Below are 16,027 nucleotides of genomic sequence, written 5' to 3'. Positions count from 1 at the left end.
AGGGAGAGGCAGCATCTCGTTCCCTTCTCAGGGAACAACAGTTACATACGTAACCCGAGACGTTTTCATGTGTCAAACACAACTATGCAAAAAAGCATTTTGGTATGAATCAACATTCACATACAGAAAATATAAGCATTTAAAGTGATTTAAAGTTTGCTTAAAAAGTCTAGAATTTTTATGATATTATCCTACACTACACAGGGAATAATATGGATTTTTTTCCAGAAAACTTCTTGCATAAAATAGATTCAAGCGCTTTCAATGATCTGTTTCTATGTATGTATATTTTCAAAAACTTCCCAGGGCCTTGACTTTTTCCCCCCAGATTCACAAACTTTCAAGGATTTCAAGGACCTGTGGGAACCCTGAACACTAACACTAATGAACACTATATAAAATATTTCAAAGACTGTGTCATACTTGCAATAGATACTCCAGTTTATAGCAGAACTTGTGAAGGTTCGGGCTGTCGTCTGTGATGGGCTCTCCCGTCTCACTGTGTTCTTTGCTCAGCTCAGAAACTGCATCTGCGTAAGAAAACATTTGGACGAGCATTGTGTTAGCGGCACAAACGTCATGGGTTCAACCCATAGGGGAACACACATAATGATAATGATACTTTCGCTTTAGATTAAAGCATCTGCTAAATGTAATAAAAGTATGTACAGCACACTATATAACCCCCAGTTGCCCTCTTACAGTCAATAACCACCAAACCCCTATAAGCAGCAATAACTACACCAACTGCTTTCTGTAGTTACGTACATCATGACGTACAAACATTTGCTAAGGTATGCAAGTATACATTTTTTATATGTGTGTACCCTGGGCTCAAACCCATGACCGATTGCAATGATAATAACTCTTCAATTACTTTTCAACATTGATCTTGACAGAACTGATGTCGTCTTACTGGATCAAATGTCACAGGTTATAGACACATGAGTAAATGTAACACTGCATAAACAGCTAAATATTTACTAAACACATAGATATTATCATAATATTAGGCTTTGTGTTTAAATGACAATACAGCACAGCAGTGTCTCTTTAAGGATCTTGGGCAAATACATCAAGCTAGTCAGTTCACATGACTGTTTAGATATTCAAGACATCACATGAGAGAGAGAGAGAAACAGAAAGAAATAGGGCCGTCTGTACCATGTAGATCTCTTATTATTCTCTGCAGTTGATTTTCACCGACTGTACTCATGGTGGCTTTATATGTTAGTGGTGATGTTTCATAAAATCAACATTGTGCCTGTAGATTGAACAAAACAAACAAGTGGTTTTACAATACTGCAAACTATTAAGAAATGCTTAGTAGAACTTGTGAAGACAGCATCCTATATTTTTTTAAACGAAATATTTCAAGGTATTTACCGTAATATAATAATAATTGAAGAATATATAATAATGTTCAAAAAAGTTTACTGAATACAAGTGATTGCAGGTGCATAATGACTGTATTAGGTTTGATTTTGAATGAGGGAAAGTGCCCAACAACAAAAAAGAGAGTAAAATATTAATTTATTACAATAAATCTGTTAAAAACACATCAATAAGCATTAGATTTCAAATTAGCTGTAGATTAAAAAATACAGTCGCACCTGCTAAGTTAAACTTAACAACTTTCTAATAGAGTAAGTTAAACAACAGCGCTTAAAGCATCATCATACGCTCACATGTATCTAAACAAGATTTAAAAATATAAATAAGAATGAATATATGTAAATAAAAACATACTTCATAAAGAAAGATGTTCTTCGCGATCGATTATTTACAGTAGATACAAACCCTGCAGCATTGCGAGGTGGGCCACTATGATTAACTGACAGCACTCTCGTCCAATCACAGGCGCAGGGTTTTGAACACGACGTTTGATTGGTTCGGACGTACAGCTAGTTTGGTTGCACGGAACCGCCGTAAATAAAGGTATCCCGTGATGAATAATGAGCGCTTTATTTGTACTTTTCGCAACATAATTATGAAAAAGAATATATTTGCGATGTAATTATCTTATTGGTACATAAAAAATAAAACGTGTGACAATTTATAAACAACTTTTGAATGTATCCTAATTTTTTCATTATTCAACTATTCTTGTATTATTTCATGTCATTTATTTTATTTTTAATTAATGAGCTCTTACGTCACAAACATAAGACAAAAACATATAACAAATTAATATTTACAATAAAAAAACGTAATATTTATTTTACACAAGGAAAATCAAAACCCAACTGACAAATCCAGCAAAGACCAGCTGGTAGCTGTTTTTTTCTGGTTTAAAGTGGCAGTAGCTGGTTTAAGCTGGTCCTCACAGCCTGGCAATGCTGGTCAAGCTGGTGGATCAGCTGGTCTTCCAGTCTGACCAGCTAATTCCAGCTAGACCAGGTTAAAAAGTGACCAAAACACGCTAGACCAGCTTAAAAGTGACCAAAACACATCTAGACCAGCTTGCTACACCAGCAATACCAGCTAAAACCAAACTGGGAGACCGGCTAAAACCAGCTCACCAGCTTATGCTGGTCTTAGCTGGATTTTTCAGTAGGGAGACCATAAGCTGGTAGCTGGTTATAGCTAGTTTAAGGTGGCAGTAGCTGGTTTAAGCTGGTCCTCCCAGCCTGGCAAAGCTTATGCTGGTCTTAGCTGGATTTTTTAGTAGGGTGACGATCACATTCATGCATTTGGCATATGCTTTACCAAAGAGACTTACAGTGCAAATGTTTATCCACAGGCCTGTGTGTTCGGATTTGAACCCATGAATCAACGCAATGCTCAACCCATCAGTTAAGCTACATGAACACATATCCAAATTGGTAGGCCTATGTGCCCTATTGGCTATATTAACTTAATTTAACAAACGATATATGGATTTCAAATATAGTGCCACACTTCACCAATAATCTAATATGCCATGAATCAGTTTATGTATGAGTTCAGCACTGGCTACAAGTTGGGAGACCACTGATATTCATCAACAGGCAGGGCCGACATCTTTCTTGCATTTTTATGTTTAAACTGCCTTTTTAATAAACACTTATTATTCTGTTACTTGTTCAACGTTTCAGCTGAGACCTTGGATGCACTCAAAGGTCTTTAAGTTTGAGACAGCTTATAAAATAGTCAACTTCCAATACCATTATTACTAAACCTTAACTACTGATTACTATAAATAACCCAATTATTGGGATTATTTTACAGGGTACAATGGGGGTGACATGTTTTTTTACAATTTGTGACTACAGTACCCTGCTAAAAAACAATAGACACCATCACATAAATTGTATAGGTTTTATTGGAAATTGCATTGGTTCTAATGGAATATGGCCCAAAACACACTACAGTGTAGTGGTTTTAATGGTAAAAGCTAATGGTTCCTATTGGTATTTTAATGGAAACCATTATAATTTTCTGTAATGGTTTTATTGTTTTTTTCAACAGGGTTTAGCCTTGCTGTACCCCATGTTATTTATGTTGGAGACAAATAATGTCTTTTGATCTTTTACTTGAAAATGAATTATTCAGGAACAGAAAATGGGCAGTGGGTTTTGTTTTTCAGGTTTATGATTTTTCAAGGGGATCTGAGCATAATTTTTTTGGTACGTGCAGGTGAAACTCTAATAGGAACACACATGAAGGGTTTCAGTATATTGAAAGGTTTCATCTGCAGACACCTGACTCAAGTACAGTTTTCTTTGGACAACATTACGAAAACTCGTCTTAAAGGTAAAGAATTTGAATTTTTTATAGAATATATAATTATTTTCAACCCAACATTGGGTCAAAAGGGATGAACACAACCCGTTAGGTTATAATTTAACCTACAGTATAGGGTTGTTTCATGCAAAATGCTGGGTTGTTTTAACCCATTGTTGGGTCAAACATAAACATTTTCTGGGATAACTTAACCCAACGGTTTGGCTTCTCTCTTTGTGACCCAACAATTGGTAGAATATAACCCAGTTTTGTTTAGAGTGTAAAAAAACTCTTTCTTGTTCCTCAGGTTCTGGTTGGGCAGCATTTTTACATCAAAATGAATGAAAGTGATTTTGAAACAACAACTGATTACCCGTATCCAGATGATTATCCTGATGAGAGCTGTCAAAAGGCGAACGTGCTTCAATTTCGAGCGACTGTCACTCCAATCGTTTTCACCATAGTGGTTCTGTTCAGCTGTGTGGGGAACATATTGGTCTTGTGGGTCCTTGTGAAATACGAAAATCTGAAATCCCTGACCAACACGTTCCTGCTAAATCTGGCTCTCTCCGATCTGATTTTCACCTTTGGCCTGCCCTTTTGGGCCTACTATTACATGTACGGATGGACTTTTGGAGATGTGGCATGTAAAGCAGTTAACTTTGTCTTCTACACCGGATACTACAGCAGCCTCATATTCGTCACAGTTCTGACCGTTCACCGTTACGTGGCCGTTGTGCACCCCATGTCAGTGCTCTCATCCAGGAAAAGTCTGCACTGCTATGTAGCATCTGTTGTCATCTGGGTTTGCAGTCTTGGTGTTGCATTCCCCTACTCCCATTTTCAAAGGGTGTCAAACTCCAGTATTGCGATGAATTCCACAGATAATATTGCAGATGTTTTCCAGCAATGTGAATTTGACCAACAGATTAACTGGAAGCTTACTGGTACATACTTGCAAAATGTCTTTTTCATTAGTGCATTCATAGTCATCAGTTTTTGTTATGCCGAAATCCTGTGGCGGCTGCATCGACCAACGTCTCACACTCGCGCCAGGACTGTGTGGTTAATCCTCTGCATAGTGGTGTTTTTTTTCTTGGGTTGGGGACCGTACAATGTGGCCATATTTCTGGACTCTTTGATTTCATGGGGTATCGCTCCATTCAATGAATGTGAAGTCAGCACCTCTATTGACTATATGATGCACATCTCCCGGATGGTGGCTTTCTCTCACTGCTGCCTGAATCCCTTGTTTTACGTCTTCATGGGAATCAAATTTCGAAACCACCTGAAGAAAATGTTATGGACTGTTTGTAAGAAGGGCAGAGAGCCTCAGAACCGACACAGCCGGCTCATTTATTCAAACGGTGAAGAAATATCCATGTATTAGCTACTTGTGCTTATGATTTATAGTTGACAGAATAAAGTGTGAACTGGCCCTTTAAAAGAAAGGGCTCAAATAGTGCATGTAAAATTGCAAAATTATAAGAATTATTGTAAAGCATCTGTAATTGAATACAAATGATCATGAATTTTCCAAATGTTTATTTTAATAAAATTGTGTGGTAAAATGTAATTGTAAAATTGTAAGTTGTAAAAGCTGCAATGCAAAAAATTTATAAAATCTAAAAAAAAACATTTTTATATACCTTTGCTATATACCTTTGTTATATACATTTACTGTTTTACAAAACAAATATTTGTTTTGCTTTATTTTCTCCTGTTAAATGCATTTATATGAAAAAAGTTTTTACCCAAAGTTTGGAACCATACTGATATCTCAGATGTAAATATTTGGAGGTTTAAATACCCATGCAAAGTCTCTGTTAAAGTTTTTAAAGCATTTTTTTTCCATAGTTAAGTATAGTACACATTTTTAGAACGTCCATAACGGAGAAATGTCACATTGTCATAAATGTACAAATAAAACTTAAACTTAAATAAATATTAAATGTTGTTTAAAGAACTGTCCCTTTTTATTCATTTGTTGGGTGTTATTGCTTCAGGTTTGTGCATTTTAATTTACAGAATTCCTGCAAAGTATGTTGTCTGCCAAAAACTGTCATTTTCTGTCACATCCATAATGTATGCATGTTTCCCTAATCTAAAATAAAAAACATGAGTTTAGGCTGATTTTTTTCTGATGTCTGAACTTGATCATCAGGGGCTTATGAAAACGGCTCTCCTGATTTTGCCAAGTGGTTGATGTCCTCAAGGCAACATTATGTACATTATGTACAAAGTACATTTAGTGTCCCACAAGGTGAAATGGGATTTGCAGCAATGCTCCACATAAAATACATTAACATACAAACAACACTCACCAACAGAGACCAACCAACAAAGATGAAATTCACATTAACGACCCAAATAACATAATGTACAATAACAGATAAAATACAAAACATGATCAAGTGCAAAAATGAAACTTATGCAAGTTATTACAAAGTGCTAAGTGCCATTAAAAAGCCTCACAGCTGATGGAATAAATGATATTTGCAACCTCTTTGTTCTTCATCTAGGAATTCGATAGCGCCGCTCAGAGTGCAAAAGCTCAAACTCTGTTCTAAGGGGATGATCCTGTGATTGAGCTATAACACTAGCTTTCTTCTGGACCTGTTTTATATATAACTTCCCAAGTTAAGCCTGACCTCTCCTAGAAATCTTGCTCGCCACTTTAACCAGACTACCATGTCTATTTTTGTTTGTCAGGGGGAGGCTTCCAAACCAAGCAGCAAAACAAAAAGATAAAACCGATTCAATAAAATCAATAAAAAACATGGTAAAACAAAGTCATAAATTCTAAAGAGACAACAAAAAGTTCATTTTCCTAAGGAAGTATGGTCTTTGTTGGATTATTTGTTGAGACAGCATCAACCAAGGGTTCAAAACACAGTTTGTTGTCTAAAATGACTCTAAGATATTTATATGTCTCCACGAGCTCAATGTCCATGACTTTAATAACCGTAACTGTAGGGGAAGGAGGTTACCTGCCAAAGTCAATGATCATGTCCTTAGTTTTGGATACATTCAACTGTAAAAAGGAGCTATCACACCACTCTACAAAGTCATTGAGGACTGGCCCATGGTCCCGCTCATCCCCTGTTAGCAGGATGACAATGACAGAATCATCAGCAAACTTAAGTATGTATCTGTCCTGGTACAAACTGTGAAACTTGTTAGTGTACAAGATGTACAGGAGAGGAGACAGACAGCAGCCTTGGAGGGAACCAGTATATGTAAAAATGACTTCAGACTTCTGTAATCTTCACCGTTGTCATCATCTTTATCGGATTAGATTTTAAGGAAAGTGTTATTTGTTATAACTTTTTGACTGTCAAAAAATGTATGTGTGGAGTTATCTGTTACCATCATCGTCTGTTACTGTTATCTTTCTCCTTAACCATAACATCAACCCACCAGCCTGTCAGAATCTTGTATTGTATTATATCTAGTCTTTGTGACAGGGTTCTGACAGTACCCTGTTTTGTGTGGGAACACATGTTCGTTGTATTGGTTTTATTTGCCCATGTGTTTCTCGTGTCCTGTCACGTTTACCCCGCCACCTTGTAATCCTCTCGTCTTTATTGTTTAATCATTGTCACCTGTCCCCCTCATTATTTGCTCCCCTATTTAAGTCCTTGTTCCCATTTTCTGTCTACGTACGCACTGCTTTGTTCCTGTCGTGTTCCAGAGAGTTATCCAGTTAAGTCTATTTTTATTGTTTTAGTGTTAGTCTAATCTAGTCCAGTTTACTGTTTGTTGTTAAATATAATCAAGTCTTTTTAGTGTTTCGTTTACCCTGTTTTATGTTAGTTTTGCCCTATCGTGGGTTTTTGTTTCCTGTTTTTTGTTAATAAAATCCCTAGTGTTTTTTCTTGTGTCTGCGCTTGGGTTCATCTGTAATTTCTCAAATTTACTCCTGTGTCCCACTCCTTTGTATACCATAACAGAAGACCGAACCAGTAAACAGAAAACATGGATGCGGTGCCCGCTGACCCATTTCAGGAACTGTTTGGCACTTCCACTATACCAGTCACAGCATCGTCCCCTGCTACCATAGTTGCAGCTCCCATGGCTAACTCTGCGCCCTATTCTGGTCTAGCTAAGAAATGTAAAGGTTTTCTGCTGCAATGTTCCCTGCTCTTTGAAATGCAATATAATTGTTTTTTCACAGATCGTGGCAAGATATCATTCATCATATCGCTGCTTACCGGTAAGGCATTACAGTGTGCTCAATCCAACTGGCATCAAAACGTTTCGTTTCTTCAAAACATATCCAAGTTCATGGAATACTTTTAAGAGGTATTTGGCATTCCTTCTGATGATACCACAGTTTGTGATAATCTGTACCATCTCAAACAGGAAAGTTGTCCATTGCAGGGTATTCACAGAAGTTTTCTTCAAGACCTTTGGTGACTACAGTTCAACACACTACTCCAATTTATGCTAATTTATTTTACTACTAAAGTTAAGCTCTATTTGTTTGGCTTCTCTGTTACTGTCACTGCCCTCCTCAACTCTGGGTCAGCTGGCAACTTCATCTTACTGCAACTCTGCTCTGATATCCAAATCCAAAAGGAACGGATTTACAAGAGACTCAAAGTCCAGTCTGTAACTGGTAAATCCCTTAATCAATCATCCATCAAAATTCAAACCAGTGAACTCGTTGTGACATGGGGGTTCTACACAGGGAAACTATCAAACTTCTGGTTCTGGACAATTCCACCATGGATGTCATATTAGGGCGACCGTGGTTAATGAAACTTCCATCCTGTGGAAAACATCCTGTTTTCCTCAGTTACAGATTCCTCATCCTCCTCATGTCTCACCCATATCGGTATTTTCCACATCATTAATAGCCCGAAGGTAGACGTTCCAGTCGCTGTTCCTGAGGAATACAATGCCTTTCTGGACGTGCTCTGTCCCAAGAGAGCCTCACAACTACCACCTCATCGTCCATGGGAGTGCGCAATTGATCTCCTACCAGGTGAACCAGTGTCTAAAGGTAAAATCTATCCACTTACCATCCTGAAACAGGAAGCAATGTAGAAGTACATAAGCGAAGCCCTTTGACTTCCTCTGCTTCATCTCCATTCTTCTTCGTTACTTCTTGATTACCGAGCACTGAACAAGATCACAGTTAAGTTTTGTTATCCCCTTCTTCCCGTCCCAGCAGCTTTGGAACAACTGAGAGGTGCCAAGATCTTTTTAAAACTGGATCTGAGACGTGCGTATAGCATCATCAGGATCCTAAGTGGTGATGAATGGAATGAATGGATTTTGTAAACCCTACCAGCCATTTAGAATATTTGGTCATGCCATTTGGATTAGTCAACGCCCCTCCATCTTCCAAGATTTCATGCATTCCATCTTCAGAGACATCTTGAAAAAGTTTATACTCATTTATATCGATTATATCCTCATCTACTCAAGGCCATGCCCCCACTTACACCCCCCCCACACAAATGACAGGCTAAATACATGTTGTGACGAGAGTCTCAGACAACTTATAAAATAGTTGACTTCCTGATCAATACCCTAACTACTTAACCTTATACTGAATACTATAGAGTATTAATGACCCACTTATTGTACAATCGGGATGACAGGTTTGTTACAATTTGTGACTAGTTAGCCTTATTGTACCCCATGTTATTTATGTTAGAAACAAATAATGTCTCCTGATCTTTTACTTAAATTATTCAGGAACAGAGAATGGGCAGTGGGTTTTGTTTTTCAGGATAGGGGATCTTTTTTTGCCTTGATATGTGCAGGTGAAACTTTAATAGGAACAGACACACATGATAAGGGTTTCAGTCATTTGAAAGGTTTCACACATGATAAGGGTTTCAGTCATTTGAAAGGTTTCATTTGCAGGCACCCGATTCAAGTATAGTTTTCTTTGGACAACATTCTAAAACTTATCTTAAAGGTAAAGAATTACAATTGGTTATTGGTTTGTATAATATTATGACAGAGTTTTCATATGTAAATTAATATTTGCGATATAAAACAGCATGTTCTTTTCATACTTCTGAAATATAATATTAATTGCATCATTTACTTATTAGTTGTTTGTTTTGAAATCTTTAACATTATTTGTTTTATATAGCCTATGTTTGGCTCATTTTACATTACAGTATTTGATTTACATATTGTACAGATTACATTAATAATATACACTCTAAAATAAAATGTTATTATTATAATTTAACCTATAGAGTTGTAGGGTTTTAACCCAAAATGCTGGTTTGTTTTAACCCATTGTTGGGTCAAATATGACCTTTTTCTGGGTTATCTTAACCCAACGGCTTGGCTTGTCCCTTTTTGACCAAACGATTGGTAGAATATAACCCAGCATTGTATAGAGTGTAAAAAACTCTTTCTTGTTCCTCAGGTACTGGTTGGGCAGCATTTTTGTATCAAAATGAATGAAAGTGAATTTGAAACAACAACTGATTATTCTGATGAGAGCTGTCAAAAGGCAAAGGTGCTTCAATTTCAAGCGACTGTCACTCCAATCGTTTTCACCATAGTGGTTCTGTTCAGCTGTGTGGGGAACATATTGGTCTTGTGGGTTCTTGTGAAATACGAAAATCTGAAATCCCTGACCAACACGTTTCTGTTAAATCTGGCTCTCTCCGATTTGATTTTCACCTTTGGTCTGCCCTTTTGGGCCTACTATTACATGTACGGGTGGACTTTTGGAAATGTGGCATGTAAAGCAGTTAACTTTGTCTTCTACACCGGATACTACAGCAGCCTCATATTCGTCACAGTTCTGACCGTTCACCGTTACGTGGCCGTTGTGCACCCCATGTCAGTGCTCTCATCCAGGAAAAGTCTGCACTGCTATGTAGCATCCGCTGTCATTTGGGTTATCAGTCTTGGTGCTGCATTCCCCTACTCCCAATTTCAAAGAGTTGTGTCGGACCCCAGTGATGAGATGCCAAATGTCACAGATGTTTTCCAGCACTGTGAATTTGACCAACAGATTAACTGGAAGCTTACTGGTACATACTTGCAAAATGTCTTTTTCATTAGTGCATTCATAGTCATCAGTTTTTGTTATGCCGAAATCCTGTGGCGGCTGCATCGACCAACGTCTCACACTCGCGCCAGGACTGTGTGGTTAATCCTCTGCATAGTGGTGTTTTTTTTCTTGGGTTGGGGACCGTACAATGTGGCCATATTTCTGGACTCTTTGATTTCATGGGGTATCGCTCCATTCAATGAATGTGAAGTCAGCACCTCTATTGACTATATGATGCACATCTCCCGGATGGTGGCTTTCTCTCACTGCTGCCTGAATCCCTTGTTTTACGTCTTCATGGGAATCAAATTTCGAAATCACCTGAAGAAAATGTTATGGACTGTTTGTAAGAAGGACATGGATCCTCAGGACCGACACAGCCGGTTCATTTATTCAAACGAGGAAGAAATATCAATGTATTAGTTCTTAAGATTTATAATTGACAGAATAAAGTGTGAACTGGCCCTTTAAAACAGAGGGCTCGAATAGTGCATGTAAAATTATAAGAATTATTGCAACACTGCACACACTGCTAAATGTAAAAATGTTTTTTATACTTTTGCTGTGCTTTATATGTTTTATAAAACAAATTGTTTGTTTTTTGCTTTGTTTTGTCATGTTAAATGCATTTATATTAAAAATCTGCTGGGCAATTTCATGAAAATATAACATTATCATGAAAGGTAAAGTTTTCCCCACACTGGTTTCTCAGATGTAAATATTTGGTGGTTTAATACCCATGCAAAGTAACTGTTATAGTTTTTAAAGCATTTAACTATTTTCCATAGTTAAGTTATTTCAGAATTGTCACACCCATAACAAAGAAATTTCACATCCCTACTTTCCGTGACTGGTCACATTTGTTGGGTGTTATTGGTTCAGGTTTGTGCATTTTAATTTACAGAATTCCTATAAAGTATGTTGCCTCCCAAGCATTGTACTTTTCTGTCACATCCATAATGTATGCATATTTCTCTAATCTAAAATAGAAAACATGAGTATATAGACTGATATTTTTCTGATGTCTCAACTTGGGGCTTATGAAAACATAAACATTTGTTTATATTGGTAATAAAAGCATTCTTTTTAAAAGTATATTTAAAGTTTTGACTGTAAAGTGAATATTTCCTTTTCAATAAAAAAACAGAAAGTGAATATTTGTAAGATGCATGTTTTTTTAGCGTTAGTTTGTTTTGGTTTGTGCTTACTTTAGTGGCACCATGGGCAATGGACTTATAGGAGTCATTAATTCTATAAGCAATTAATTTTTAATGGATATCTTTTGACTACAGATGATTCCTGCTTATGCAGTAATTTTTTTATTTTTTGTCAAGCATAAGCATGTATAATTAACTAAATTTGTTAGTTTTATTGTGCTAATGCATTCATAATAGTATAACTGCACAAAGAATCATGGGCAGTGTAGTGATCTTCAGTTTTACCCTTTGAAATTTGTCATTCTGGTGGGCCCATTTGAATTGGTCAGTTTTGAGCACTTCGGTTTGGAACGACCATTAGGTTGGGGCAGGAAAAAACTACAGACTTACTACAAAATGGCACAGGAAACATTGGATGTGTTCAAAACAATCACGACCGCCATTTTGTAGTAAGTCTGTAATTTTGTTCCTGCCCCAACGTAATTGTGCTCAAGTCTTGTTCTCTGTGATTAGTCCTCCTGTGATTCCTGTGTTTAATTTTCTGGTATTGTTGCTTTGTAGTGGTGTGTTTTCTGTTTTTTAAGTTCCTTCTTATGGAATTACAAAGTTTTATTATTGGTTAACTGATTCATCAAGATCATGTTGCCAGGAACACAATAAAAGAACACCACAGATGACCGCAGTCTGCTGATTGACAGTTTACTTATTCAACCAAATATAGCCTACATTTCAATTTATGCAGCACTAGTTTGGGTTTTTTAATTTCTTGTAAGGAAGTTAATAACATTAAATATAACTGGAATATTTATTTAGTCTTTGGGGTCAATGACATGACATGCTTATTTTTGTGTCCAAAGGCATTATTTACTATAAAAAATAACTTGAAGCATTTATGACATGTGCCATTTTATAAACCCTATTTAGCTTCAATACATTTTCAGTATTTTTTAATAATAAATATTTTTGTTAAATGGCGGGGGGGGGGGGGGCAACTGTCTGTACCAATTTACAGTTTAAGAAAACTGTTAAAATGGTGTTTAAATTATTACAAATTCAAAATAAGTTACTTTGACATTATTTTATTTTCAAAATTATTTCTATTCATGGGTACCAAAGACGTCACTTCCGCCAAGCCCGCCGCCATATTTGTGTCTGTCTTGGCAGTGAACACAGCATATCTAATGCACTAAATGGTCATATGTGACCAGTCACGGAAAGTAGGGACACAAGTCGGATCTGGGCCATTTTGAGTTATTCACAGATTCTGAAAGTGCAGTTTCTAAGCTTTCCAACGATGTGTAACACATGGAAATCTGATAACATATGGAGAAGTTGTGGCCATTTGAATATAGGAACTCAGAAATACTCAAACCGAGAAAATCGAGACGAAAGAGACTCTTCTTTCCAACTGGGGGAGACAATAGGGCTCATTTACATCTCATTAAGCTAAGCCATACCCTCTGTAAAGCCGTTTTGAGATACTGATGTTCTAGCATCATGTAGTATTTTATGACAGAAGTCCAAATGACAACATGCAAAAATAAACATTGACTTTTTACCTTTGTGTTGATCACAACTCGAATCCAGTCTGTTTCAGATTATCCAATGACCATTTTGTCCACAAATGCGTATAATCCGTGAAGTAAAGATGTATAGTCTATATTGTTGACATCAGATTTCGCATGAATGTCTAGTAATACAACATAATATACAATCTGAGGACTATTTACATCGTAACATGTAAGGGTATATGATTACACTCCGTTAAACACGTGAACCCGCCTTCAAAGTTAAGTTTTTATTTTATAGGTAGTATAACAGATCATCCAAACAGCGCCGTCGAAAACGTGACGTCCTTTAAAGATGTTACCAATCGCTCGCTCGTTCCTCCATCAGCCAATGACTTCATGGAAAATATTGATAGACAAAACATGTAGCCAATTATATAATGAATTCAACAATCTTTATGTAAATTCTGTGTGTTTGGACTCGTGCTGCGCTGCAGGAACTGACAAAGAGATGACGACAAAGTACCGCGAGAGCGACTCGAAATTAAACTACTCCGAAAGATTTCTTGAGGAGCTCTCGCGGTACTTTGACGTCATCCGACTGCGGCGCCGTATAAAGTCAGTGACGCGGCTGACGTACGATGCAGCTGACTGTTATTTGTTCCGCCCCAGCTTCTTTTATTTTTCTTTCGTTTTGTGCGCCCGAGCTTTACAGTCTGGGGAGACGCACGCTATACGCTTGAAAAAACAAAAACTTAGCAAACATATCTGAGGAACAGGGCAGCAGAGTCAATACAGTCAAGTGACTTCGCGCTCGAGCCGGAAGAGAAGACAATGCTGAATAAAGTCGTAATTCTGCTATTTTTGGAACAAACTGTATTTTCGATGCTGCAACACGTTCAAACTGACCCACTGATGTCACATGGACTACTTTGATGATCTTTTTATTACCTTTCTGGACATGGAAACCATACACAGATTTTCAATGAAGGGGACAGAAAGCTCTCGGACTAAATCTAACGTTAAAACATCTTAAACTGTGTTCCGAAGATGAACGGAGGTCTTCAGAGTTTAGAACGACATAAGGGTGAGTCATTAATTACATTATTTTCATTTTTGGGCGAACTATCCTTATTTAGTAGTCACGCTGTTCCTTTTGGGGGCGGAGGCGAAAACACAAGCTTATACAGTATTTAAATATACACAGACAATGACGCCCCCCGCTGCACGCTAGAATCTCTGGAAAAACAAGCCTATTTTAACCACAAAATGTACGCTTTTAAATATATAAAAACTGCTATCTCAAACATGGAGAGGCTTCTTCGTGATCTCAACTAACAGATTCTCCAATAAAACGAAAATCACAAATTTTGAAAAAAAAAACTTTGTTTCTCATTTTCTCGGAACTTGTGCTGCCGACTTGTGTCCCTGGTTTCCGTGACGGGTCACATATTTATTAGTTTAATTGAGGGCTTATCAGAGACAAAATACTGATTTTACAATCTGGAGTTAGATGTCGGCTGCCAGTCAGCCCCTCCAGTTGTTCGCGATCGCGTAAGAGGGCAAAATCAACAAAATGTTGAATTTTGGTACCCTGCATTATTTGTCTTATTCTGAATTAAACATTTCCAGAAATTACAAAATGTCTCATAAAAATACATTAAATGTAATATCTCTGTCATTATAAATAGAGTAGACAACTTGCTGAAAATTTTTGGCTTTAATTTACTAACGCGAATGAACAATCCCTCTCATAGCATGCTATATCCCGTTATCATTAACAACTCTGCACCCCACAGTTAACTTAACAGTGAATCACATCTTCTGACTACACATAAAACCATTATCACTACTATATTTCTAAGTTTAATGGTAAGTTATCTGTGCTGGTGAGTGTGTGTGTGTGTGTGTGTGTGTGTGTGTGTGTGTGTGTGTGTGTGTGTGTGTGTGTGTGTGTGTGTGTGTGTGTGTGTGTGTGTGTGTGTGTGTGTGTGTGTGTGTGTGTGTGTGTGTGCGTGCGTGCGTGTGTGTAAATATATAAAGTAAAGGTTAGGGCCCCAAAATATGGATTTGCCTTGGGCCCCCAAATCACTAAATCCACCCCTGGCACTTATGATATTTAGAGTAGGTTTTTATGAGCTAACATTTTTCCAGGTTGAAAACAGAATGTAGAGAAAATGCAAGGAAGGAAATATCCATTTTTTAAAAAAGGAATGCAAAAAAGAACAGAGAAAAAATGACAGAGGTGGTGATTTTATGCCTGTTTCACACCTACTCTGTGTGCAGTGCGTTTGCAGGAGTGTGCGATTAGGTTCGTCAAGCACCCGTTGTGCTTTCACACATACTCTGTTTGCTGTGGGCTGCTGACCTGCCCCTGACATGCTGCTTCTGCGTATCAAATGATCATGTGATTGACACTCTCTGTGAAAAAGCACCTATAGGACTATTCAATAAATGACTATAGAAAGTATCTTTAGCTAACGGAAATAACTTGCAACAAGACAGAGAATTAAGCATTAAGCAGATACACATTTCTGTCAATCGAGTCACCGAGGTAAGCTTGAATTTCATTGTCCTTCTGTTATGCAATGCCATCCTTCTGTTATGCAATGCCATCGTTT

General features: G+C 37.3%; 3 protein-coding genes across 4 annotated transcripts in view; 2 read left to right on the top strand and 1 right to left on the bottom strand.

The window, feature by feature from the left end:
• fyco1b (FYVE and coiled-coil domain autophagy adaptor 1b) overlaps positions 1 to 1,898 on the bottom strand; it is a 28,772-nt gene extending 26,874 nt beyond the window's left edge. For both annotated transcript variants that reach the window (XM_055201348.2, XM_055201349.2), the window contains exons 1-3: positions 1,750 to 1,898; positions 1,165 to 1,264; positions 424 to 530 (exon numbers count right to left, since the gene is read on the bottom strand). In XM_055201348.2, the coding sequence (XP_055057323.2) occupies positions 424 to 530; positions 1,165 to 1,216 (159 nt within the window). In that variant the 5' untranslated portion in view covers positions 1,217 to 1,264; positions 1,750 to 1,898. The remainder of the gene's footprint in view (positions 1 to 423; positions 531 to 1,164; positions 1,265 to 1,749) is intronic.
• Positions 1,899 to 3,596: 1,698 nt separating this feature from the next.
• On the top strand, positions 3,597 to 5,689 carry LOC129441681 (chemokine XC receptor 1). Its single transcript, XM_055201356.2, has 2 exons — positions 3,597 to 3,735; positions 4,013 to 5,689. The coding sequence occupies exon 2, from the start codon at positions 4,043 to 4,045 to the stop codon at positions 5,093 to 5,095; it is 1,053 nt and encodes a 350-aa protein (XP_055057331.2). The 5' UTR covers positions 3,597 to 3,735; positions 4,013 to 4,042; the 3' UTR covers positions 5,096 to 5,689.
• A 3,845-nt stretch (positions 5,690 to 9,534) lies between these two features.
• On the top strand, positions 9,535 to 11,821 carry LOC129441684 (chemokine XC receptor 1). Its single transcript, XM_055201359.2, has 2 exons — positions 9,535 to 9,640; positions 10,106 to 11,821. Exon 2 carries the CDS (start codon positions 10,136 to 10,138, stop codon positions 11,162 to 11,164), a length of 1,029 nt encoding a protein of 342 aa, XP_055057334.2. The 5' UTR covers positions 9,535 to 9,640; positions 10,106 to 10,135; the 3' UTR covers positions 11,165 to 11,821.
• The last annotated feature ends 4,206 nt before the right edge of the window (positions 11,822 to 16,027 follow it).

The sequence above is a fragment of the Misgurnus anguillicaudatus genome, chromosome 2, assembly GCF_027580225.2.
Source record: "Misgurnus anguillicaudatus chromosome 2, ASM2758022v2, whole genome shotgun sequence".
Classification (NCBI taxonomy): Eukaryota; Metazoa; Chordata; class Actinopteri; order Cypriniformes; family Cobitidae; genus Misgurnus; species Misgurnus anguillicaudatus.
Note: the sequence above shows the minus strand (reverse complement) of the source record. Positions and strands in the feature narration are given on the sequence as shown.